This window comes from Myotis brandtii, unplaced genomic scaffold, assembly GCF_000412655.1.
Source record: "Myotis brandtii unplaced genomic scaffold, ASM41265v1 scaffold185, whole genome shotgun sequence".
Classification (NCBI taxonomy): Eukaryota; Metazoa; Chordata; class Mammalia; order Chiroptera; family Vespertilionidae; genus Myotis; species Myotis brandtii.
In genome coordinates, this window is record NW_005356870.1 from 5,137,245 (window position 1) to 5,164,863 (window position 27,619).

Genomic DNA, 27,619 nt, shown 5'->3' on the forward strand with positions numbered 1-27,619 from the left:
GGCAGGGTGTGGGAGGGGGCAGCCTGCCCAGGACTCCTCACTGCTATTCTTTGCTTATAAAGTTCAGTTTTCTCCAAGATATTCTTCACCAAACATTTAAGGTCCTTCCTGGTTCGTGCCAGACCCGCTTTCCTGGTCATACTTTCCATGCAGCAACTTAGCATTTCCCAGTAACTTTCACATCCGCTATGTAGTCCGATCTCTTGAAGAAAGGGTTGTCAAGAGAGGAAAAGCCAGGGCCACAGCAGCCTGTTGGCTCTGCCCCAGGCCCGGACAGGGCCCCAGGCTCCGGGTCAGGTCAGTGCAGACACCGCCTCTGCCTGCTCTCCTCTAGGGCTCCAACGCATGCAGGGAGCCGTGGCCACTCACTCTGCGTCCTGGCCTCCACTTAGAATCCCCACCCGTCTCTGCACGGCTGGGTGAATCCTTCTCCCTGACTCCAGAGTCAAGTCCTACTTTCTTTACAAAATCTTACCCAAAGACTCTGGCCCTTGGAGCTTCCAGTCCTGGCAACTCCTGCTCCTCACTCCTGCGGCCCTGAAGGTGGGCGGTCTGGGAGTAGTAGGCAACGTGTTCGGGCTCATGTCTGTGTCTCTTGAGAACGTGGATACAGCATGCCTTGACTTACCCACAGAGCCTCGCAGGAGCCCGGCGCATGGGCAGAACTGGTTGGTGGCTCACACCTTTCTTAGGGATATGACTAGGAGTTTGTGAAGACCCAGGCAGACCTCTTCCTGACTTCTAGGGAAACCACCCCTGAGATCAAGACCTCAACTTTCATTCATATTTTCTACTATAACATCATTTCCTACTAATATTTGAGAGTAAGTGTTGTCTAGAGGTGCAGCCAGGGGAGGGCTGGAGGGATTATGGCAAGGGGAGTGGGGAGCAACTTCATAAAACCTCCCACTGAGCTGTCATTCTGGCCAATGGATATAATTCTAGCTACCAGGAGACCAGTGATTACTGGGAGATTAGACTAGAGCTCAGGTAAAGGCTATTTCATGAGTCACCCCGTCTTTAGAGGAAAAGCCAGGCTTGTATTAGCATTGGCTTGTCAAAGATGAAACAGAATGAAAAAAAACAAAAAAAACCCGATAATTTAAAACATTCAAATCAAAGGTTGAGATACTTTATAGACTCTGAGGCATGCCAAAGGAAGAGTCCTATAGTTTGTTTCATTTGGGGAAGAGTGTGCTTACAAATAGCATAGAGGATTTCATGAATTTTTCATATTTTTATTACTGTCAATCCATTGAGGTACTCATTCCTTCATTGACTCGTTCACTCAACAATGGTAATTTTACGCATTTTATCTGTGTCAGGCACTGCTCAAATATTTGAGATACAACTTTAGGAGATACTCTCCGTGTGCACAAGCATTTTCTGCTCTAATAGATTGTTCTTGAGTGTTCAGAAGACGAGGTTATTTCCATTTTACAAAAAAAAGAATCAAAATTTCAGAGAAACAATTCCACTGTATATCTCAAATACCCAATGAGGCCTTTAAAACAGTGGTTGTCAACCTTCTGGCCCTTTAAATACAGTTCCTCATGTTGTGACCCAACCATAAAATTATTTTCGTTGCTACTTCATAACTGTAATGTTGCTACTGTTATGAATCGTAATGTAAATATCTGATATGCAGGATGGTCTTAGGCGACCCCTGTGAAAGGGTCGTTCGACCGCCAAAGGGGTTGTGACCCACAGGTTGAGAACCGCTGCTTTAAAATGTTGATGTAAGAATGTTCTCTCCTCTTCCTTCAAACCTTGACAGCAGTCCCCAAAGGTCTGTAATTGATCATGTAACCAAGTAGTTCTGAACTTGACACCTCTACTTTCTCCCCCTAAATCACAGATCTTAAAGCCCAGAAGAAATTGGGGGCTTGAAATCAGGTCTGTACATCTTCAGAGGTAAAAATGATATGGCCAAACTCTATTGCCTCCCACAGTGCTGGGGGGAGTGGGGAGGGGGGCATGACTTTAAGAGAACCAGCGTGTTCCAGATCTATGTGAAAAAGTCATTTTCTATAAAAGAAAGAAACACTTTCCTGGTTCCAACAGAGCTCATCTTCAGGTCAGGAATATATTTGAGGAGACATAATACACAGATAAGGTTGTAATACACAGCTATAGAGTGTTGGGTAGCTCATGTTAAGGTTGTATGAGACAAAATTTATTCCTCCCTCATGCTTATTTGGTGCATTCATTTCTCCCCCTCCAGCATCCTGATCTGAAACAAACAAACAAAAACAAAACCCACACAACACATTTATTACTGACATAGAGGAAAAAAGAATTCTCTCTTCCAATTTGATATTATATTCTGTTCTGTGAATGACCCAGAAAAGAGGAAAAGAAATCAGTTCTGGCCTATTGTCTCTGAGGGGTGCTACACCCATATACAGGAGGAGATCAAGCTATCTCTTCAAAGGACTATGTTGATTTAAAAGTGGACTTTGTCCATTTTGTTTCCTGCCCACGGACTCGAAGGAGCACACCTGTAGTTCCCTTGATTTGGCTGATTCCCAGCTGTATTTTCATACTTGAAGGCAGAAGACAGGAAACCAAGTGGAGGGGAAGCTAGTGACTCTGCATTCCTGGACCGTGACTTATTACAGAACTCGATAATGTGATAGTTTCAAATGCGGTGTACCTGATTGATTTGTCCTTTCATGTCTTCAAGAATTCATGTATAAATGTTTTGGATGATTGCTAATGTCATGCCGATGAATCTCTTCTAATGCTCTTCTTTTAGGAAATAAATAGCTATAGTCTCATTTCGTCTTGATATTCCTCATATTTTCTGGTGGCATTTTGTGGAGTAAATGGGCAACAATTTTTCTCTTTGACTTCCCTTAGGCGCGCGCGCACACACACACACACACACACACACATTCTGGTTCAGATTTTTTTGCTCTTTAGACTTTTAAGAGTCTCTTACTTAAAGATGGACTGTTAATTTTTTACAACCTTATCTGTGTATTATGTCTCCTCAAATATATTCTTTTTTGCAAATTACAAGATTGCAAGTCCAAAGGCTTTTTTTTTATCTTAGCACAATACTGAGTATAAAACAGGCAATCAAATTATTGGCTAATGGAGGCATCCACTCTGGGGAAAACTCTCCCCAGGCCATGTGCAACAAGATGTCTTATTCCTAAAGGAGAAGAGACAGCACAGTAATTTGGGGAAGACTGTTACGCATGAGGGTTCACTGTCAACAGATCACAGGCCCTATAGAAAGTGACTGTTCAGACCAGGAGCTTTGGAATGAAGTAGAAGGCAATTCTAACTCTAATGTTTACCGACATTGTAACCTTGAACGAGTTGCTTAAAGTTTCTAAGCCTCTATGTCTTCATCTAAAAAATGGGAACAATATTACTACTGACTTCATAGAGCTGTGGTGAGAATGAAATGATGTAAGTGTGTAAAGTGCTTAGCAGGGTGCCTGGCATATGGAAAAAACTCAATAATTGAGCTCTTGTTTTAATTATCGGAGTAACACAGAAGCCTTCTGGTGCGGTAGAGAGAGCCCAGGGTGCCTGGCATATGGAAAACACTCAATAATTGAGCTCTTGTTGTTTTAATTATTGGAGTAACACAGAAGCCTTCTGGTGCGGTAGAGAGAGCATTAGTCTAAATGACAATAGAGCTGCAAATCCTCTCTTCCTGCTAACATTCAAGAAGTAAAAAATCAAAGTTTTCTGAAGAGTGCAGTAGGCTACCTCTACGGAAGTTTCTTAAAATGCTTTGGGCTGAGTTGGAGAAAAGCTAATGGGAACATTTTCTGGGCAGAGATGTTCAGGAAGCTTCACCAGAAGAGATTGGATCATCTTTCTCTTTTGAAAAGCTTTTTGTGAGGAGCTGTGGAGGAGCCACAAAACAGCTAGATCCATCACCTTGGCAGGCTGGTTTTGCAAGGGCCCTGGAGCACTAACTGTAACCCTAAATGGCAATCTCTACTTATCTGGGACAATTTCAGAGCAAAAGAAGAGTAGCAAAACCACTTTTCATAGCGTTCTAGCTTCTTATTAGGTCTGTATTGAACTCTCAAACAACTTTAGAGAAAAGACTATAACATTTCAACTGTTTCAATGATAATTTCCTTCCAGTGCTTGCCAGTATACCCTTGCACATTCACACTGAGGACAACTCTTCCCAGCTTCCTTCTCCTATTTGATATTATGGTGTATGTATGTTTGCATAAATTGACATAATTTACAGACTCATCATGTGTAATATTATTCAAATGTGGGTGTTCTATCTTTTTATCATAAAACTAGAATTATAGAATAATAGAGCTGGAGAGATCTTAGAGCTATATTAAATATAATAAGAACCAATTTTTATCAAACTCTTACTATGTGCCAAGTACTATGCTGAGGGCTTTATACATTTGTTGTATTTAATCATCCCAATGATCCTATCAGTAAAATAATCTCTATTTTACCGATAAGGAAACTGAGGCCAAAGATTTAAATGTCTTGCTCAAAGTCATGCAGTTAGTAGGCCTAAAACTCAAACACAGGCTGCACTGAGTCTACACCATGCTTAATGGCTGTGCTGGGAGCTAAGTATTTTTCAGATGAGGACCCTGGGTTCCCAGAGGAGTAACATGAGTTTGCTCAGAGCCATCCAGGTGGTGGCAGTCAGGGCTAGAAGCCAGTTCTCTGGCCTCCCAGGCCCCTGAGCCCTTTACTATACATTTCCCTCTACCTCTAATACTGAGAAGCAGAGCTCTGGTATCCTCTGGAACTCTCCTTGTGTCCCTGTGTTTGCAAAATTCACAGTGAGTATTTTTTAAATTGAAAATTAAATTTTAATGTAAACTACTTGTAAAAATGTTAGTTTCCCCTTTTTTTCTATTCCTCCTCTTCTAGTGTCATTCTCTTGGGGCAACCTAAGTTTTCAGAATTTTTAGATTCAGAAAATTCACTTTGAATAAGGCATCTCTCCCTAAGCACATTCCCCAAGAATTCCTCTGGATTCCTTAGTAAATAGCAGCTCTAAGGCAGCAGGATCCTTGGGACTAGAGAACAGACCAATAGCTGGTTGCTCTGTTGTTAGACCTTTCTTTCATTAAGAAGCAGAATAAAACGTGTCCTGCCTAGAATGGAATCTAAATGAAGAAAATGATAAGATAAGAAATGTAGCCAGATTAAAATTAAGTTTTATTTGGCTCATTTTCAACCTGTGCTTTGTAGTCTAGATATATCCCGGGTAGATCCGTAAACAAAGGGTCTTGATATTTATTAAACACACCTGTCAAATATCTCATCCGATCAGGACAACTCTGGATTCCAAGAGGAGAGTGATGGATGAAATGTGCTCCTGGTGTCACTGTTTATTTGCTTTCTGGATGAATTCATATAACAAGAAGACTCTGAAAGGTTTGTTAATTATTCCTGCAGTCTAATTTATTGCTTCAGGCATCTGATATATTCTACACCTTGGATAATGTTAATTTTGTTCTTTTGTGATCTGATCTTGGTGTTTACAGAAAGCTATGAGATGTAATTTATTTCTCCCCACTTGCCTTCTAAATATTAACTCTTTTGAAAAGTGATTAAATAGATTATGTAAATCATGGTCCTTGCATCCACTTTAAAGGTTAATCCTGCCATCATGTAGCCAGATAATTAATTTGTATTCATTCCTGAGCACTAATTCTCAGGGAAGCTAAGGTGTAATGGGTTGAGTACCCTATTATGGATGTTGCTCTGTGCTTGCCTGTGATAAAATTTGGAAGAAACAAATCTCAAAGCTTTGAGAACAAAAGTTCCTTAGGGCTACTGAGAGGCCCAGTGCATCATAGTATGAGAGCTACACTTTTTCTGAATTTTTGGAAATAGGTTTTATTGACTATGCTCCTATTCCTTGAGTTTTCTTAAGTGTCACCTCCCTTGTTAGGAAGCCAAGCCTGGCTTGGTTTGTAGAATCTGGGACAGCTCTGCTGATTCAAACAGGAAATCTCAGACACTTTCTGAAAATTCCAGGCCAGGAGAGACCTATCAGATGTTTTCATAGCTTCAACTGTCCATTGCTATGCCCTATGCTGAGCATAGCCATTGAGTAGCCACCTCCACCTTCTCCCACGGAGAGTCAGCCACCAGCAGGGTAACTGTCCTCCCGGGCTGCTGAAGAATTCCTCCTCACCAGCTGGCCTCTTCACTGTTTCCTGCTGCCAATGCCTCTTCTGTTTCCTCCTTTAGTTGGGTGGGATGTGGAGCTTGAAGTTTTTTAATTCCATGGGCCTGCTTTAAGAAAAGGAATATAAACATGTAAATTCAGAATTAGATACAAACACGAATACGTATTTTTAAAAGCGAATATAAACACCCAGAAAGTCATAAAAATAACATTATTTTTTATTATTTGGTTGCCTGAAACAACTTTACAATACATTTTCCCTACATTTTTTGGCTGCCTACTCTTTGATTACTTCTTTATATGATAGTTTTGTGATTTTTTTCTACAGAGAATTGCAAGATAATTTGGTCTTTCCTCTACTACAGATCATCAGAAATAGTTTTTCATTGATAGTTGGATTGAATAAAAGATACCAAACTCACACACTGACATGCTTGCTGTTTATAGTACTGCTTCAAGTTTGGGTCCTACAAACAGATTTAGGATAAATTCTATTTCATGAAATTCCCATCAAAAAAGAAAACATAGATAGAGTTTATAGTTGTGTATGTTACATTACTGTGCACATTCCTGACAAGAGAAGCTTCCATTTTGATTAGGCTATTATAAGAATCAAATCCTCGGCTTCATGTTTATTCATCTGATGATTAGAATTTTCTTACACTCTGACTCCAAACATTTTTTTTTATTTTTTATTTTTTGTGTGTGTGTGTGTGCTCACTTACTTTAACAACACTACATTTACCATGTTATCACCATGGAATGTAATTCAGGTTAGAATTTCACAAGTACAATAAAGTACACCAAAGTTTTTGTATAATGTCTTTCCAGAGCTTGCTCTTGAATCATTCACCACTTCCATTATAGGTAATTTGTTTAGTTTAACATTTATGATTCTTACAGAGAAAATGAACATACTGCACATATTTAAAAACTGTTTTTCATTACCTTTGTGATAGCACTTAAAATACCTATATCTATTTCAAGAAGGCATTTAAAATTATTCTAATATAACAGCAGCAAAAATATAATTCTGCAATTAGAAAAGAGCTAAACTGGAATCCAAATTATCTTATGTTTACTAGTATGACTCTAAAATAAATACTACCTTCTAGCAGCCGTTTTCAGCATGTTAGATTTGGTTTAAACACACACACACATGTTCAGTTGGGGGCAGGTTTGTAACATTATATGCCATGCACTGTTCTGAAAGGGTTCTTTAAGAGCCAACCAGCCCTAAAAACTCAACTCCTCATTCAGTCCACAAGGCAGGCAGAAAAAAGTCAAAGTTACTGGGGCAAACAGGATTCCTACATAACATCAAAAGCATGTGAGATTCTGCAACAACTGGGAGTACTTCAGGATTGGCATGTTGTTCTTGCTGAGAACTAATTTCACCAGAAGAGTTTAACAAGGTGGACATTTCACCACTACCAAGTGCATTTAAAAGTGACATGTTTCTTACGTGCTAACCCGACTCCCCTGAATGACCTAGCTAGTGAACTAGTCACTAGTAATTTAGTCACCTGGCAAATCAAGCCTGCAAAAAAGGAAGCCAATATTCAAATTAACATAAATCAAATGATTTATTTTCAAAATAAACATATAACCTCAATATGAGATGTCTAACTATAGCAAACACCACTAGGAAGACCAAGACAGCTCCTCTTCTTCTATGGGTTAGGTTTTGCCCAGAATGCCTTACACATGGCATAGCCCATACATTTAAAAAATATTTTTTATCTTCAAGTCAATAAAACAGCAATCATAGGTCTCGTCCAGATAATGGGTCTTACTTCCAACCCTGTGCATGTCTAGGCTCTTCAGTGAAATTATAAACTCAGTGATGGACAGGACTGTCTTTCTTCCTTTATAACCAAGAGTCATGGCTCCCGCAACAAAACCTTGGGCTGCCACATGCATGTGGGTCAGGTGAAGGGACATTTTAGTATTTCCCCCGTTCTTCAATTTATATAATCCATATGCAATGATTGCTGCAAAACCTGCCATCCCAATAGGGACAAATGGTGCCTCTCTAGCTTTTCGGATAAATTTAGATCCCTGACCTTCATCATATGAAGAAAGAGAAACATCTGTGTTGGTTGACATACTGATTGAAGAATCTTCCAAACCCAACAGGACCTGTCAAACTCCAGCCGGCTTCTCTGACTCCAAACATTTAGACATTTATTTATTCTCCGCTATCCTGATCCTTTCCTGTCCTCCCACTGGAGAACTCTTTCATATCCAGATGTGATCTCTGGCCGTGCATCTTCATCTTATGATGTTGGGTAAATCAGCACACTTAGTAGTAGGTATATTCCTGAAAGGCATTCCTACGTGAAATGACTATTCATGGAAATGACTGAAAACCATATTAATATACCCCACTAGACCCAGACTAAATGTATCCCCCAGTCAAACTCTCTTTAGCCAGGTCTCCAAAAGGGCCCTGGACATTCCAAGGCCAACTGATAAATGGGTTAAGTAGGGCAAGGGGATGTTGGAATAAAGAGAGTCATCAACTCTAACTAATTTCAATTAAAACATTCCCCCCCATGAAATTTTTACCAATCATATAATCATAGAAATACACTGTCAGTGTCCTTTTTAGGCTCTTGGAAAGGGGTCTTTGGGAATGAGGAACCCCCAAATTTCATTTGTGCAGTGTATTTGTCTCCATGGTCTTTAATATCATGGTGTCTGCTGGGGCAGAGTTTCCTGTCTTTTCTTTCCTGCTGGCACCTTCCCCTACTCTCAGCAAACGTGTAGCACTGAATTGCATCTCTATCTCCTTGGACTCATTTCTTTTTGTCTCTTCTCTTGGATTATTTCTCCCATCTTCTCCTGGATCTGTTCATTATCTCTAATCATCCCAGAGATTATCTCTAATCTCTAAGCGCTAGAAGCATCCCTCAAATCTTTCACCTTCTCCTGAAGCCCACATCTGTTGCTTTGTATCCACGGCATCCATGATTGGTGTATGTCTCAGGCAGGGTGACAAATAACCCAGACCCTGCCCACCAGTCGCTGGATGTTCGTTCCTCCAGGGCTTTATCTTCTACAGGCCTATGGAGCTCTCTGGTTTGGTGCCAGGAACTGCTGCAGCAATACCATTTGGGACCCTGGGAAGGCCACTTTAAGCCTAGTTTTGCCTCTCTTTTAGTTGTAACCCACCTATGAGGCTACTCAGCAAAAAACACTGACTTTCTCCCATAGTCCCTCCCAGCCTCCTTAACAAGCAATAAGAGCAGAGAGAACTTTGAGTAGAATATTCTAAACTTTACACTTATTCCCGATTTTAAGATAATTTTCTTCCTCTTAAGAGGTCATTTCCTTCCTCCTGGGTTTTCCATTTTGCAGACTCATTCTGGTCTTGTTAATCTCTTCATTATTTCACTCATTCTTGCAGACAATAGAGCTGCGTACAAACAGCATCAAGACAACAGCACCCCAGGGAATCTTGGGGTGAGGGTGGAGCGTTGGTTCCTGAGATGACCTGTTATGTCTTATATCCAGCAATAGTCTAGCATGAATGTCCACAAATCAAGTGTTTAATAAAAACTCAATTCTCTCTTCATCCTATTCCCATTTTTTCTCTTTATCTAACTTCTAAATGTAATCCAATCATAGGTTTGAGTAATTAAGTTAATTAAATGGCCACCACTTGCTTAAACAACAGTAGCTATTCCTGGTTAGCTAATTTATTTTGAAGCAAATTAAACATTTAGAAATGTGGTTCATGTCTCTGTCTGCATATTAACCTTACCTGTACATAGGAGATGTGGGTTCTAGCCAGCCAGATTCTTGCTGTAACTTGATCATTTCAAGTAACCAAATTTAAAGAGACATACATCTCTCAGTTAGTCATACCTAACTTTGGTTCATTGCATTGCAACTTTTAAAATACTTTCTAAAATGTCTAATCTAGGCCCCACAATAAACAACTCAGTGAGGTAGGCAGGGAAGGGTAATAGTAATTTCCATATTATTTAGTCAACAAATATTGAGTGTGTACCATGGATGTGCCTCACACTATTCCAGTCACTAAGGAACAAAGAGGAATGAAATTGAGTCCCTGCTCTTATCATATTGGGGGACCATTGTTCAGATAAATGGACTGATTTGCTCAAAGCTATGTGGGTCTTTTGACTTTCTCCTTGCCTTTTCCACAACAGGTGCCCAGAGTAGGAGTTTTTCAATAGAAGAGTCCCAGGGCGAGCCTGACAAAATGCAGGGTGTGTCAGGAGGACCTGTCAAGGACATAGTAAGTACTACCAAAACGCATAGGCCCAAGGTGACCTTGCACTCGGTATTCGTTTCCTATGACTTCAAAGTACCACAAACTTGGAGTTTTAAAACAACAGAAATTTGTCTGCTCACAGGTCTGGAGGCCAGAGTCTGAAATCAGTATCACCGGCCAAAGCAAGGCTTCAGCAGGCGGCACTTCCTCCAGAGGACCTAGGGGAGAATCTGTGCTTTGCCTCTTCTAGTTTTGCATGGCCACTGGCGTTCCTTGGCTTGTGGCCACATCACTTCAGTCTGCAGGGCCAACATCTCTAAATCACTCCCTGCTCAATCTTCACACTGCCTTCACCTGTGTGTGAGCACGCACGTGCTTGTGTGTGAGTAAAATTTTCCTCTGTCTCTCCCTCAGGAAGACGTTTATGATGGCATTTAGGGCCCACCTGGGTAATCCAGGATAACTCCTCCGCCCCAAGATCCTTCATTACATCTCTAAAGATCCCTTTTTCCAAAAAAGATAACATTTATAGGCTTCTGGGATAGTTGGGGGCCATTAGTCAGCAAACCAAAGTACGCTTTGAGAAGTGGCCACAAATGTTTATCTTTTAATCTCCAGAGGAGCCCCACTTAGTGGCCAGAACACTGGACTCAAGAGAGAGCTGGGAAAACCCAGTCCAAAGGAGGTCCAGAGAGGGAAGGGCCTCTCACAGGTTACTTGTGCGAGCTAGCAGCCATGAAAGGATCTAGCCTCCTGCTTTTCCGTCTAGAGCTCTTTTTGCACACAGGTTTTCCATTATGATCAGGAATGGGCACTCTGCACATGCAGGCCCCCTACTCTCACTCCCCTTTCTGGCCTCTCTCCAAAGGCCTATGTTGACCAACTCACTTCCTCAACTACTGTTTCTGGAGGAGGGGCTATAGAAGGTGGGGTAGTAGGTTCCAGCCTGGCCAGAGTAGAAGCTGTGCCTCTGACAGTAGGGAAGGTTCCTGGCCTGGTCCCAGTGAGATACTTCCACCTTCAAGCTTCCCAGGGGATTGATCTCAGTGCTGTCGAGGCTGACAAGAAGCCAGAGTGAAGGCATTGCCACATCTCATTAGAGCCAGACTCCAAAATCAAGGCTCTGTGAATGCAGACACAGAGAGGCCTTCAAGTGGAAACCCAGAACTGCTGAAGGGTCTTGGTTCTATAAAAGGATATTTCCTCCCAGTGACTAGACAGATTTTCTAGAAGTTTCATGTTACACAGCATGAAAGTCAAGCACTAGTGGACTTGCCTAAAAGGACAAACACACCTGAAAGAAACCTCATCTTCTCCAATTCTCTGGCCCAGATGTCTGCTAGCAGCCTAGCCATGCCTTGCAAGCCTGGGAGTGGTCAGGCATTCTCCATTGTTCCTGATGTCCTATGGGTTGGAAATCTCTGCATTTCATCTCACATCAGTCCCTCCCTTTTCATCTTCACAGCCCTATTTCTGGCCCTCGTTGACTTCTCCCCTCTCTATTTTAACTACAAAAATAACATATGTTTATTTCAGAAGTTGCCAAGAGCCAAAAATGCAGATCTAGACACTGAAAAAGACAAGGAAACAAATTTTCCTATAGAGCCACCTGGATTTTGGCCCAGTGTAACAGAGTTTGGACTTCTGACCTCCACATCTGTAAGACAATCAATGTCTGCTGTTTTAAGTCACAAAGGTTGTGGTCATTTGTTACAGCAGCCATGGGAAGCTAATACAGGTTGTTTCTAACTTTTTGGACTTGTAAATATTTCATGACCTCCTACCTCTTGACAGGAACCCATGACTCCAATCTCCCCTGGCTTCAGTCTGTCCAATATGGTCACTCTGTCCCAGGGCTTTTTAAGGACTGCCCACTTCTGAAAAATTAAATCCAAATTCTTTAGTTCAGAGGCCCTCCAAACACTAACCCTAACCCACCTTTGAGCCTTAAAATAGACTATTCAATGACCGCCCCCTCCCCCCCAATACTGTCTATATTCATTATTTGGCTCACAAGGTTTTCTATATATGAAGTGCCTTCCTTAGCCCATCTGTGATGATGGTACTTTAAGCTCCAACTCAAATGGGATCTCTCCCCAAAAGGCCCTTCTCTGTCCTCAGCCCACCCTCAACAAGATGTGATCTTTGCCTTCTTTGAACATGCATAAAACTTTGCATCTCTTTTGAGGAAAATATCATTTCTGCCTTATATAGGAATTATATGTTTATATATTAAAGGCCTAGCACTTAAATAATTGGCTGAATTAGTTGCTCATTAAATATTTGTTGAACTGATCCATGCTAGAGAATAAGACCTACTTCCTAATTGTATTATAATTTGATGCCCAGGATGAGATGGAAACACCATTGGTTTTAACAATGAAAGACAGTCATAGGAAAGGGGGGCAAGTAAACTAAGGGCAGAGTAGACACACTAGCTTAATTTATGCTTCCAGTTTTTCAGATATTCTGCCTGTGTTGTGCCGTCAGAGATTCACAGGGATAAATATGGTGGTGATTCATGAGAAAAGAAGTTGAGAATATTTCTGATTCCAGACTCAATAGTGATTCCTCTCTATGAATCCAGCATTGAAAATGCTAGTGCCATCTAGGCTGCATTTACAGGAGTGCAAGTCCAGCACAGGCGGGGATGGTCTCATGGCTCTTTCAGATGCACCTTCTGCGGGAGGTGTGATCAATGTGGTCACTGTTTCCTAGACCTGGTGCAGTGCCAGAATAATCTGCAAAAATACAGATTTCTAGATTCTACCTCCAAGAAATTCTGAATGAACAGGTTAGGGAAGAGCCTAGGGATCTATATTTTAACCAGCACAAATTGTTTGAGGCTCATTGGTCAACCCCCTCCCCCCCCCAAAAAAAAACAAACAAAAACAATACACACACACACACACACACACAGCCCTAAGGTTGTTTCCAGTTCCTAAATTCTATTATTCAAAATATTGTGTCTAGTTTCTGGTTCTGTGGTCTCAAGCTGCCAGTTTACCATCTCTGCTGGTTCTCACCATAGTCAGTCCCAAGTTTTGGTCTTTGATGCTCCACCTCTGGGAAAGGGAGCACCTATAAATTGGCCAACAGGTAAGGTTTGGGGTTTTAACAACTGGTTATTTTAGAGTTAGTCACTTAATGCACCAAGCCTCAGTTTCCCCATCAGTAATGAAGGTTGTAACTCACAAGTCTAGCCACTCAATTTATTCCCCAGGGATGAATGAAACAGACCTACAATGTTATTATTATAGCAGAGGAGCCACCAAGAATGCACAAGTGTTTGCAGGTGGTCTGAGTACCTGAGGGGGAGAAGATCCCAGATGTCAGATAGCATAGATAGAACTGGTATCCAGTCAGAGCTGACCCTGTATTCTAGAAGGACATGTGAATGATTAAAAGTCTTGTTGCCCATAACTCTTTCCTCATCCCAGAGGCAGGAGTAGTGTGAGTCATTCCCAGGGCTCGGGGTGGAAAAGCCAAAATGGTGGAGGGAAGCCAAAGCAGGGAGCAAGATGCTCTGGCCCTCTGGCTCTGCCCGTTCTAATTTCAGAGATTTACTGCTGCCTTCTAAACAAACAAAGCCGTTGGAGCTTGAAAAGCCCAGTCAGGACAGACGACCAAGAGGAGGGAGTCATTTTTCAGCCTTAACACTATTTGTTTATCGTGTGTCTGTTGTCATTAACCCCTAAGTCTGAAAGCAGACTGGTCCATTTCATTTTCCGATTATCTAGTTTATGACATCGTTAAAATTAATTGAGCGCTCATCTTAGCACATAACGGCTGGCCATGTGGCCGAGGCAGTGTTCCTGGAAAAACACTGGCACAGGGTCTGAGTGTGTTCTCCCGGTGAGGGTGGTGCAGCCTGGCCCGGGTCCCACAAGGTCATTGGATCTTAGTTAGGGCCGCCGTGTGGTTATGGGGGGCACTTCCTGTTCTCGGCACCATTGATCCTCGGTAGATGCTACCGCAGGGCTGAAGCAGTGTTTGGAGTTGGAGAGGAGAGAGTAAGACAATAGGTACTTTTATCTCTTTTGGATTAGAGTAATTGGAGAGTTTCTGTTTAGGATGATGGCAAAGTTTTGGAAATGATGAAAAAGTTTTGGTGGTGGTTAGCTGCACAATATTGTTGAATGCACTTAATGTCACTGAATTGTGCATTTAAAAATGGATACAATTTAGTGGGTAAATTTTATGTTCTGTATATTTTACCACAATTTTTTAAAAATATAAAGTAGGCTTCCACAGACTAATCCAATCGTAGGGAGGGAGGGAATTACACACATTTGTGAGGGGGAGCAGAGTTTGCCTCCCCCAAATATGGCCTTTTGGGGATATTGATTATTTAAGCAGGTTATTTTCAAGAAACAAAAGACTCAGGAAGAAACTTTGACTTTCTCCCCAGCGGCCTAAAAAATTTTAGAAAGAGGACCTGCTCCAGGATGGCAGCTATTAGCATAGATAACTATGGCTTAATGTGAACTACTGTGAGCGACAGGGAGGAGCCAAGAAAGGCCTGTTTGATCAAAATCCTCTCTGTGTCCTATTGTTGAAGATGGCCCAGCAAACACTTGTTTACCAAACATTTGCTTTACCATCTCTACGTGAATTGCCTTTCTTTCCCTTGAAACCCCAAACACCCCCTTTCTTCTTAACTCAGGTGGCATATAAGCATTAACTGCCTAATATATCCTACAGGGCCCATATTCTTATGGAACCCTTGTATGTACACACATAATTAAATTTGGTTATTTTCTCTTGTTAATCAATTTAATTGTCAGACCAGTCAGAACTAAGAGGGAAAAGAGGGGGAAATGCCCACCTCCCCACCCCCACTTGCCACCTATTCCCTCTTAATCGCAAATGTCACACTGAACAAGTGACTGTCCCTTCTGTAGGGTTGACTCAACTTGGGGGTAGTGACTAAAGCTGCCTCTTATAGGAACCATACAGGTGCTTATGCTCAATCTAATTCTGGGGCACTTGGAGTCTCTTTAACGCCTAATAATTCAGCATGTTTTGGAAAGACTTGAATTCCTTTTATCTTCCAAAAGGTGAACCTAAGAGTTAGTCTCTGGGGTAGACCACTCTACTTTTCCTATGGAAATGTTAAACCATTCATCGCAATTGGTGTGGGTATTCAATAAGTATTTTCGATTGTCAACTTGCCTTTTTTTCTTTCACTTCCAGAACTGAATCCTTCAGTGCAGAGATGGAAGAGGGAAAGGCTTTGGATATCTGGCCCAGACCCACTTCAGTCTGCCATATTTGGGCCTATAATGTCTTCACCACCCAGAGTTCAGAGACATAGAATCTCAAGTGTGGAGGAGTCCTAATAGGTCTTGTTTACCACCCATGTGATGCCTGGTACATGGTCAAGTCTGTGGTCAGATACATCCAGTGTGGCTCCTATGTTTGAGAAAGGTTGTCCCTGTGACCATTACTCACTCTATCTCCTCAGAGAACCCCTCAAAATTTCAGACATAAACGAATTTTTAAAGCATCTTGCACCAATCCAGAGACTTATAGTTCTACTATCTCTGTATTGGGTTTAGACTGAGTTATTGTAACATTTCAGGAAGACTTTTTAGATTCAAAAAATTTCAGTTCAATTCACCTTTTTGACTTGTATTTTCTAGCTGGCAATTGCATATGGAAGCTGAGTCACCTCCCGTGCTCCCAGAGCCTGCTGGCTGTCTCCAAGGTCTGTCTCATTATTCAAACCACTGCTCATTCACATGAATACCAAAAGCAACACTTGATGGTTGTGGAAGATTTTTATCTTCATAGGTCATGAAATATATCAGAATACATTCTGTTTATCACCGACAATGAGGATTTACAACTGCCTAAGTGTTATATTTCTAGGCACTGTGTTCTGAAGGAGAGCAGCCTCTTGTCCTGAGTTAAGGACAACTTCTTTATTCACATTGAAAATGATAGCAAATAAAGGGCAAGAATCTTTTAAAATCCCACTGTTAGTATGCTCAGACAGGCAATCTTATTGAAATAAGACCTTTAAAGTGCTTCCTTTCACTGTCCTTTCAGGAAGATATTTCACAGATAAGCACAGACACTCTGAAATGCTGCCTGGTCTGAAATCTTTTATCTATAGCTTTAGAAGAACAAAGGGTATGACATATGGAAACGAGAAACCAGCTGTGGGAAGACATGGCTAGGAATGTAAATTATAGCACTGGTTCTTAGCTCAAAATATCTCTGGTTGGTTTCTACTCATGGAGTACCATACTTACGTACAGGATAGAGATTGCATGTGGGACAGTAAGAACAGAGGTGATTCGATTCCTTGATAGTAATGCAGAACTGTGGGCTTTGCAAGTCCCAGACCTTGACCAAAGCCACACTTATAAAAGAAATGAAGGAGGTGGAATTTTATTTTACATAGTCATGGTTGACATGGATTGAACTCCACCCTTCTTCCCCCGATTCACATATTGAAGTCCTAATCCCCAGTATCTCAGAATGTGATCATTTTTTGGAAATGGGATCATTGCAAATGTAATTAGTTAAGATGAGTTCATATTGGAATGGAATTGGCCCCTAGTCCTTTTAAAAAAGGGAAATTTGGGCACAGAAAGACATGGGGAGAAGGAAAATGATGTGCAGATACAGGGAGAAGACAGCCATCTCCAAGGAACACCAAAGATTGCCAGCAAACCATCAGAGGCTAAGAGAGAAACATAGAATAGATCCTTCTCTCTGTTCAAAACAAGTCAACAGGCCCCAAATGGAGTTGCTTATGCTATACCCCATGTCACCAAACCGAGACAACTTAATAAGAGTTTTGGCTGTCCCAGAAATGAAATCTTAAAGCAATCCATTGGGAATCACCTGATCAGCACTATTAGGTAATCTTCCTGATAGACCCTTACCATCCCTCTGAGGAAAGTAACCTTGAAATAAAAACCCTGCTTTTTTTTGGGGGGGGGGGCGTTGTATAACTTCCCTGTTCCTGCTCCCTCTGCTTACAAAAGTCCATTTGTAAAGCTCTTTCTGTCTGCTAATGTGATGCTGTCTGATTCATGCATCACTGAATAAAGCTAATAAGATCTTTACAATTTACTCAGTTGAATTGTTTTTTAACACCACACAGTCCATGGAAAGAACCAACCCTGTTAATACCTTGATCTCAAACTTCTAGTTACTAGAACTGCAAGAAAGTAAATTTCTGTTGTTGAAGTTGCCTGGTTTGTGGTCCTTTGTTGTGGCAGCCCAAGCTGACTAATAATACAGCAGTCAAGGTGACATCATCCAGTGCTGTTCATTATTTTGCAAAGAGTCATAGAGGCTGTAATACCTAACAGTGCACGTTTATTTTCAAAGCGTTTATGACTAGAAATGTTTCTTAACATCTTGATTTCTAGCATATTGCTTATATACACTCCTCACGCACACATGCAGACTTTTATACAATTCATGGAATCTTTCTCTATTCCTGATTCCTGATGGTTGGGATTTTTATGCTCAGTCCTTGAAAATGACTCCAAAGACTTCAGAATCTTGACATCTCAGTTCTATCACCTTAAAATACCACATCCCAGACACTTCTTATGGCATCCCCTACCTCTGGCATCCGTATCTGACCACCCTAGACCTACCTTGAAGAGCTCCTTGCACACCTCCATCATTTAAAAACTTTTGAGATAAAGATCATATGTATTCATCAAAATATTTATACATATTCCAAGGTAGTTTACTAATAAGTTAACAAAACTTTGCCCTCACTATGGAAACTTAATTATATTTTTAGTGAGAATGGTATGATTAAATATACTCGATTATTTTTTTTATACTTGATTATTTTAGAATTCATTGGTTTAATACTTGTGATACAGCGATTCTAATTCAGATTATGGGTTCAGTTCCCTCTCTCCCTCCCTCTCTTTTTTTTCTTTCCTTGATACTTGGCTTTATTGCTTATTGCAGCTGAAAAAGTTCCTTTCAAAGGTGCATAGAACCAGGTGGAAGAAGTGCCCCTTTAGATGCTCATTTTCATTCTACTCCACTGATTATGCAAAAGTTTTTGTTTAAATTCTGCTGCTAAATTTCATCATCTCTGATGTCAATCATTGGCTCTTCCTAACTAATCACAAGGTGTTTCATTTTTGTACTTTTAACCATAGGTTCAGAGTACACTAAAGCGTTTCAGAAGATTTTTCAACAGATATTTGATAGTTTCTTTAAGTGTACGAATATGAAAAATTTTATAGGTGACACACGTATTTCTTCAGGTAAAAACAAAATCACATAAATCTGGACATGTTTCCAAATATCCACTTTCAAATTGTTCTTTGCATAATTGCATCTCCTCAAAAAGCATTCTCCCAGATTGGCTAACTTCTTTTCAAATCTAATACATGATCTCTGACTTTTAAAATACTCCATGATGTGGGCAGATTTGATTACTCAGGGAGTAAGAAAAATGCCAGCTCTTTCATTTTCTTGACATTCTCTTGTGTTTGCATTGTTACCACCTTCAATGGACTATTTGGGCTGTTTGAACATTTTCAAGGTGAGAGTTTTCTGTGGTAAAGACATGGGAAATTCCTTGAAGAAATTGTTTTTAAGCCACTCATTCATTTTATGAAGATTAATTTAGTTAAATCTAGGTAACAGATTTAACTAAATTAATCTGTTAAGTATTTTAACAGATTAATTTCACTTAACCAGGAACGTGTCTACTACAATATCTTTCGATAACCTGATGGCTCATGGCTAAATGAGGGCTGTCATCAACCTGCTTGATCAAAGAGTCTCCACTCTCTTCTTAAGAAGCTGGGAACACTATAGGAGTCCCAGCATTGGGGGCATATAGACTAAATGAGGATGCTAATTCTAACATATATAATAGTATTAGTTAAGTTAAATATCTTTATTTTTAGATAAAAGTAATATAAATAAAAGTTCTAACATTTTCTTCTGCACCCCAGTGGATCAATGCTGAACGCCCCATTTTGGAGATCACTGATCTAAAACAACAAGATCACAGGACCCAGAGAAATCCAGAAAACTCTTTGTTAGGGGAAATAGTAGGAAGGGCTATGAAATCCTATAATAGTTTTTATTAGATTCTTCCCCATTGCTTATATAGCTTTGGGAAACACAGGGTGACATGGATCACCATTGTTCAGTCAAGGACATTCACAGTGAGACATTCAGGTCACGTCCAGGATGTTCACTACTGGGACCATCTCTGCTGTATTACCTTCCATTTTCATAAAGCTGTGCTGTCCTTGTGTTATGGCTCCAGCGGGGCTCTTAAAGCTGAGCCAGAATATCCAATCGCAAACCAGTTACTAAGTCCATCAGACTCATTTGTCAGGATTTCTTTCAGGTCAATTAAAAAATAGCTTTCAAAAGCACTCATAAAGGTTTTTGCAGGGCTCATAAGGTAATGCTCAAACTGTCTCTAATGATTTCTTAACCACGATTAAGCAAAACAAAATAAAAATCTTGCTATTTCCCAGAGCCTTGGGAATATCACAAACGCTATTGAGATTCCAATAAGTTTGAAATGATTTTTACCCTTCATTTTTCAACACACACACACACACACACACACACACACACACACACACACACACACCTATATTGGTTTGTTTCTAAGTAGTATGTAAAGGAATAAAAAAATCATTAAGGATATGTACCAATGGGTAGAGGTGAGTGGGTAGAGGTTATCAGTTTTAAATACTTCATGTAATGCAAATTGCAAATAATAAGAGTCTAACTAATAATTTTTTGAAAAGAGATACCATAGAAGAAAACGTGGTCCAAGATGATCCTGCTTCAGTTTCACCTGGTGAGGCCCTCTTGCCCCCAAGATTCTGATGTAACAGAGCATCTACAGGGCTTCCTCAACTGATTCTTATGGTCCCTGAAATGTAAGAACCATTGATCTCAGCTGTGCGTCAGTGCAGATAAAGATATCAACCCAAGTATGCACACACTGCAGATCTGCTGCCCCAGAAATAAGGGCTTCTTCCTTCCAGATCCATTCAAAGTTTCTGTTCATGACATAATACCGTCTGAGGGTCCGCAATTATTGCAACAATGAAGCTGTTTCTTCCAGACTCTTGGCTGTCACTCTCCTGCCATGGTAGCTGTGTCACATCCCATTAGGTTCTGTGGATGAGCCATGGCATTGGTCACACACTGACACACATTGAGGCGGAAGCTTGATAGGACAGGCTGTGTCAAAGCAAAAAAATAAAAATGAACTAAGATACAACTTTTCTAGAAACCCTTCTCAAACAAAACCAACTCTGGGAAACAGAACTTTGGGGCCAGTGTGGCTACTGATGGAGATAAAGCCTGGCAGGTCTGGGCCTGGGATGTCAGAAAAATGGGAATAATGGTAGTTGATCCAGAACCCTGTTTCTTTGACATGGCTTTCCCAACTTGTGTTCTGTAGAGCACCAGTTCTACCTGATACTCCAGGAACAAAGGGTCTCATGGTTCAAACTCTTTCTTGGATATTCTAAATCCTTTTATTTATTCATTTTGTAAAATAAACTTTCTATTTTGAAGTAAATATTGGCTCACAGGAAGTTGCAAAATAGTACAAAATTGTTCCATGTATCCTTCACCCAACTACCCCCATGAGGACAGTTATGTAGCTGTAGTACAGTATCAACCAGGAAATTGACACTGATACACTACTATAAACTGAATTACAGGCTTATTTAGTTTTCCCCACTTTTTAAATGTATTCATTGGTGTGTGCATTTAGTTCTATGCAATTTTACCCTATGTATAGAATCATGTAACCATGACCAAGATACAGAACTATTCCATCACCACAAAGGGGTTTCCTATGGTCCCCCTTTGTGTTCACACCCCTCCTCTGTCTTCTGGCAACCACTAATAGGCTCTTCATGTTTATAATTTTGTCATGTCAAGAATGTTATATAAGTAAAATTATATTGTATGTAACTTTTTAAGATCAATTCTTTTTTAAAATATATTTTTATTGATTTCAGAGAGGGAGAGAGAGAGAGAAACATCAATAATGAGAGAATCATTGATCGTCTGCCTCCTGCACATCCCCTCCTGGGGATCGAGCCCGCAACCCAGGCATGTGCCCTTGACAGGAACCGAACCCAGGACTCTTTAGTCCAGAAGCCAATGCTCTATCCACTGACCCAAACCAGCTAGGGCTAAGATCAATCCTTTTCACTTGGTATAATACCCCTAACTTTGGTTCAGGTTGTTGGATGTATCAATAGCTTATTCTCCTATAATGCTGAATAATTAATATTCCATGGTATGGATGCACCACAGTTTGTTTATCTGTTCACCCAATGGAGGATATTTAAGTTGTTTCCAGTTTCTGACTATGAATAAAGATGCTATGAACATTTGTGGGTCTTTATATCAACATACATTTTCATTTCTTTAAGATAAATGCCCAAGAATATACTTGCTTGGTATAGTAGCTGCATGTTTATTTTTTATTTATATAAGAAACTACCAATGTACCATCTTATATTCCCATCAGGATCCAGTTTCTCTATATCTTCACCAACATTATTATTATTTTTTTATTGTAGCTGTTCTAACAGGTATGCAGTGGTATTTCATTGCAATTTTAATTTGCAGTTCCCTAATGGCTAATGGTGTTGAATATCTTTCTTCCTGTTTTTATTATTCATCTGTATCTCCTCTTTGGTAAAATGTCTGTCTATGTTCTTTGCTCATTTTATAATTGAACTTTTTTTATTTTATTCTGGTTGAGTTTAAGAGTTTTTTCTATATTCTTGGTTCAAGTCCTTTGTTAGATATGTGGTTTGCAAATATTTACTTCCAGGCTGTGAGATACCTTTTCTTTCTCTTAATTGGATCTTTCACAGCACAAAAGCTTTTAAATTTTGATGACATCCAATTTACTTTTTCTTTTATGGATTGTGCCTCTGGTGTCATGTCTAATAACCTTTTACCTGGCCCTCAGTTCTGAACATTTTCTCCTATGTTTTCTTCTGAAAGTTTTATAGTTTTACTTTTACATAGAAATATATTTAAATGTAATATAAAGTTCTAGTTTTGCATTTAAGTCCATGATCTATTTTGAGTTAACTTTTATTTAAGGCATGAAATTTAAGACGATGTTCAATCTTAATGCTTTTAAACAGAGTGAGGGCTAAAGTTCTATAATCAAAGACACCTATTTTTTATTTTAACTTGAGTTCCCTAAACTTGGCCCTCTATTCATGCAGCAAATATTTATTGGGCATGATCTGTATACAGGCATGGGGTTGGGAATTGGGATATGGGTAGAATTTTTGTTCTTTATGAATAATGTGAGCACACCTAATTTCCACAATACTCTCTGAACTGGTTTTTGTGGAAATCCTTTGGGAAATTCTGCTTTAAACAGCAGAGAGACTCAGAGACTGAGTCAAATACCAGTGTAAGCAATGAGAGATGCAAAACCAGAACAGATGTCAAATCAAAACCAAGCAAAAGCCAGCATCTGTGGGAAGCCTGGAGTCAAAAGCCAGAAGGGTAGAAAAAGGAGAAAGGGCTCAGGAGCTGGGGAGAGAATGCCAGGAATAAGACACGTTCTGGTGCACTGTGGCTGTTCGTGCCCTGCCCCCTTCTCCACATTTAGGTCTGGTTATAATCAGCTATGATATATGCATATGTATTTGTACATATATATACAAATATGTATGACACGCAACACACATACATATAGAACACTTAACACACAGAAAAATACTTATATACTTACATACACTTAAAAATTTTTATTCAAAAATGTTTTCTAGTCCATACCAGTTTGGGCTCAGCAGCCCTTACAACACATTTATCTAGCGTTCCCAGATGCCTCACATCCTCCCCCGTCATTAATGAAGTCCCCATGTACTGCCCAATGCACCATGGTCTTTCCTAGTGACTAAGAATACCACTTGTATTCTTCCTATTCCAGCTCACAGTGGTAGCACCTCACATGGATGCTGGTGTCAAGGGTGCTGCCCACGTTGCTGGCTCTCACTCTGCCCACACTGAGGGTACTGGTGTCCCAGTTACACTGCCCCCAGTGCATATAACTTTTGGCAATTTATCTCTGCTTTAGGCCTCTCTTTTTCTCTAAGACACAGGCATTGGTCCCTGGGGCTGGCCTGAAATATAGTGTCCTTTATTCAGTCATCTTTCTCTCTTACCTTGACTCATGATGTGAGAAGCAACGTGTGCCCCACTTGACTTCCTAAGGTACATCAGCCCCTCTTGCAAACGGACTTCCTGTCATTTAAAAATGCCCTTACTTATCTGAAGCATAGTTCTGGTTCTGGACATTTACAAAAGAACCAACTATTCCCAGTTTATAAGAAAGTAATTCTAAAAGTAAGTTAGTAAGACAGTCATTTAGAATTTGGGCCTCATATTTCATAGCTAAAAATGACACATAATGGCAAAGTTCTCAGGCCAGCCCACAAAAGCCTACTTATCCTAAATGCAGCTGAACTGAGGTGATAACGCCATCGCAGCCTAGCCACACGGCAATGTGTTTCCACTGGAACACATGTCTTGTGCCAAATGGGAAGCCAAGAAGACAGAGTGAAATATATCTTGGACTTAAATCTATCTAGTTGTTGGGATGTTGCGTCCAGGTACCAGTAAACCAAGCCTCTGAGGGTGAAGAAATCTTGGATGTTGATGTTCATGGAGTCATTTATCAAATCCAGTGAGCTTCCAAAAAAAGGTGTAAAGTTATAAGTTAGTTCTATGGAAGTAGAGCCTCAATTTAATACTACCTGCCAACATACTGCAACATCTATCATCCTGGGATGAGGTTGGAGACCTTAAATCAAGAGAGGATGAAGGCACCCCTGCTGGGGTGGCACCTGGGTCTGGAGCATGCCCAGTTGAGCCAGAAATGGACATCAAGGCAGTTGGGGCTGGCAGAAGCAGCGTCCTGTTGGCTGGTTTGGGAAGCAATTTCAATCCACTTCTATTACAACTACATCATGTTCTCTATTCCTCACAGGTGGCTCTCTTTTCAATTTGTCCACTCCCCATTCACTAAAGAGCATCTCTATCTCACATTGATCAAAAGAACAGGCCTTTAAGTAATATGAGGAAAAAGACCCCAAATAGCTGCAGCAATCCTGAGAAAGAAGAACAAAGTAGGTGGGATCTCAATACCAGATATCAAGCAGTATTACAAAGCCACTGTTCTCAAAACTGCCTGGTACTGGCACAAGAACAGACATATAGATCAATGGAATAGAATAGAGAACGCAGAAATCGACCCAAACCACTATGCTCAATTAATATTTGACAAAGGAGGCATGAACATACAATGGAGTCAAGACAGCTTCTTCAATAAATGGTGTTGGGAAAATTGGACAGATACATGCAAAAAAATGAAACTAGACCACCAACTTACACCATACATAAAAATAAACTCAAAATAGATAAAGGACTTAAATGTAACATGGGAAACCATAAAAATACTAGAGGAATCCACAGGCAGCAAAATCTCAGACATATGCTGAAGCAATTTCTTCACGGATACTGCTCCTAGGGCAATGGAAACTAAAGAGAAAACAAATGGGACTACATCAAAATAAAAAGCTTCTGCACTGCAAAAGAAACCATCAACAAAACAACAAGAAAGCCCACTGCATGGGAGAACATATTTGCCAATGTTATCACCGATAAGGGTTTAATCTCCAACATTTACAGGGAACTCATACAACTTAAGTAATATGAGGAAAACCGGCATTAGAGAGAGATTATCTCTAAAGCTAACCAGATGGCAAAGAAGCTTCTTGACCCAAGGGGAGAAGTAACAGATTAAGTACCTACTATGTGCCAATCACTATGCTATACCTTTTCACCTGCATAACTTTACCCATCTTCCTAGGATTCTGGTATTATTATCCCTATTTAACTGATGAGAATGGAAGCATGAGGTATTATGTTAGACTGAGAAACCTGGACCAATAAGTGAGGAGCATTGCAGGAATTCAAACACAACTTCTCCCTCCAGCATGATGCTCTTTCCACTACCTCAGCATTTGAATAGAGCATTTCTGTGTCACTGTGCTAGGAACAATTACATTTTACTCACCAGTTTTATATATATATATATATATATATCCATAAAGCAAGAATGACCCTCATTTCTTTTTAGCTATATACCTAATAGAGGGAAGGTGATAAATACACAAAATAGATTTGGTGTTGAGTAGGCTTAGCTGCAGGCTGCTGGTTAGACAGAATGAGAAGGTCACCATTTTCAGAGAGCCCTGGCAGACACTGGGCTCTTGTGACATTGACACTGAACTTCCCAGCTCATTTGACTATGTGTGGCACTGAGCCCACCCACTCATATGACTCTGTGTGGCACTGAGCCCACCCCCTCATATGACTCTGTGTGGCACCAGGCTCAGTGCCAGGAAGAAGGGAAGAGTATACGTATTCTTTGATAATAGAAAAACAAAAATGCCTTGTGCTGCAGAGAAATTCTTTGAGCTTTTTAGATTAGGAGAAAGGGCGATATAACATCCACTCCGACAGCACCCAAATTAAATCTAACCACAAAATCATAGTGAAGCCAATATATGGAAGAATTGTGTTTCTTGTTAAAAGACACACACACAAAAATCCAATTTCTTTGCCGTTCAGTCTCTTCAATAACAGCTCCTCCTGGGGCCTGTGCTGGTTGGAATCTCCCCCTAGTGGAGAGCTGGGGCATGTCAGCCCTGATGATCCTGTGATTCAGAGCAGGAGAAATGTCTCAGGGGCTGAGCAAACACTGATACCAGCCAGTGGGTTTTCATGGAATGCAGGTAACAGTAGAACTCTTCACCTTTCCCTCAGGTGTATGCTCAGGAAATCCGAATAGAACACACACCCTGGAAAGTACAGGTACATCTGAACAACCTCATTCATGCCTGTGAACATATTAATCTCTCAATCCTTCATCCCCAAGGGGAGCCAACAACACAATGTATCTCAGGATGTGGGAAGCACATCACACCATGCAGGCGATCTCAGAAGGGCCTTTCTAACATCTGCTAAGACCTGACTCAGTCAGGCAGAATTCCACTTGAGCACCTGCACTTGCTTTCTGCTTGACAGTAGGCTTTGGCTTGCATTCAACTGGCTGCTGACAGTATCTGTGAAGTGACAGTTTTGTGTGGCCCATTTCTTATTTTACCAAGAGGTGAGCAACCAGAGCCAAACACAAGGAAACCACCTGCTCCAAATCACAGTAGGAGGTTGAGCATAGGACTGCTATCAAAAAGAATAAGGCACATTCTCATTATGTCAAGCCGGCTGCTTAGAGCGACCCTCAGAGCCAGCTGTCTCTTCCGGGATGTGTTGGAAAGATGGGTCCTGGTCACTCTAGCCAAATACCCGACTCCCTTCTGGAGCTATCCAAGTCACTGTTACCTTAGACCCCTTCCAGGACACCAAACATTTTGCAGGAACATAATCTCAAGAAGAGGGAATAAAAGAATAAAACACACTTTCTAGGCTGAAAACTCCTTGTGTTACTGATCTCAGTACAGGTAGCCTCTTTGAATTCAAAAGTGGTGGAGCTTTTGATATTCAGAAACAGGAAAATTACCAGAGAGCAAAGAGCATTTGAGTAAAAGTTGAAAATCTTCTAGGGAGTATTTCTCCCCATGAAAGTGTTGGCATCAGTGTGGGGGGCATAGGTTGCAAAGGAAGTCACCACACAGCGATCTGTAGTATCCAGCTCCCACAGAGAGAAAAATTGGGGGGTTGCATGGGGTTTGGGCAATATCAATATTGAAAAAAAAATAATGAAAGTTGATTTCAATCCATTTTAGGCACTGAAGTTGAGAATTTGCTAATATAGAGGTTGAGGGTTCTGAAATTAGCATATTAGCTTGGTAATGGAAGCGGCAACCAGCTCCAAGAGATTTGAGAAGAGTACTGGTGGGGTGGAAGTAGGGGCTGTAGATGGAGTAGGATAGTGGGGTGCAGGGAGCAGACAGGCCTTGACAGGGTGGGGCTGTGAGACCCAAGCTTCTAACACAGGCTTCCCAGGACCTTGGGAGCAGGAATTAGCTAGAACTTCACTGCACCAGGGAACTGGAGGGGAGGCAGGGAAGGCCTGGGCAACCTTGCTGATAAGGGCTCCCAGGGTCCTTGTGGCAACTGGGAACTCCTGTCCACACTTGAGAGACTACAGAATCAGGAAAGCACAGAGCTGA

The 27,619-nt window shown here is 40.7% G+C and overlaps 1 protein-coding gene across 1 annotated transcript; it reads right to left on the minus strand.

Moving 5' to 3' along the window:
* Nucleotides 1–7,827: 7,827 nt before the first annotated feature.
* Nucleotides 7,828–8,291, minus strand: LOC102256575 (HIG1 domain family member 1A, mitochondrial-like). Its single transcript, XM_005864089.2, has 2 exons — nt 8,032–8,291; nt 7,828–7,877 (listed from the first exon to the last, which is right to left on the minus strand). The coding sequence occupies exons 1-2, from the start codon at nt 8,261–8,263 to the stop codon at nt 7,828–7,830; spliced, it is 282 nt and encodes a 93-aa protein (XP_005864151.1). The 5' UTR covers nt 8,264–8,291.
* Nucleotides 8,292–27,619: the final 19,328 nt, after the last annotated feature.

Bases quoted from the DNA above. Each gene is read 5' to 3' on its own strand.
- LOC102256575 (XM_005864089.2), bottom strand. From the start codon at position 8,263: ATGTCAACCAACACAGATGTTTCTCTTTCTTCATATGATGAAGGTCAG. The intron at 7,878-8,031 runs GTTATAAAGGAA...TATTTTTTAAAT, and splicing joins TGCGGGAGCCATGACTCTTG to GTATGGGCTATGCCATGTGT.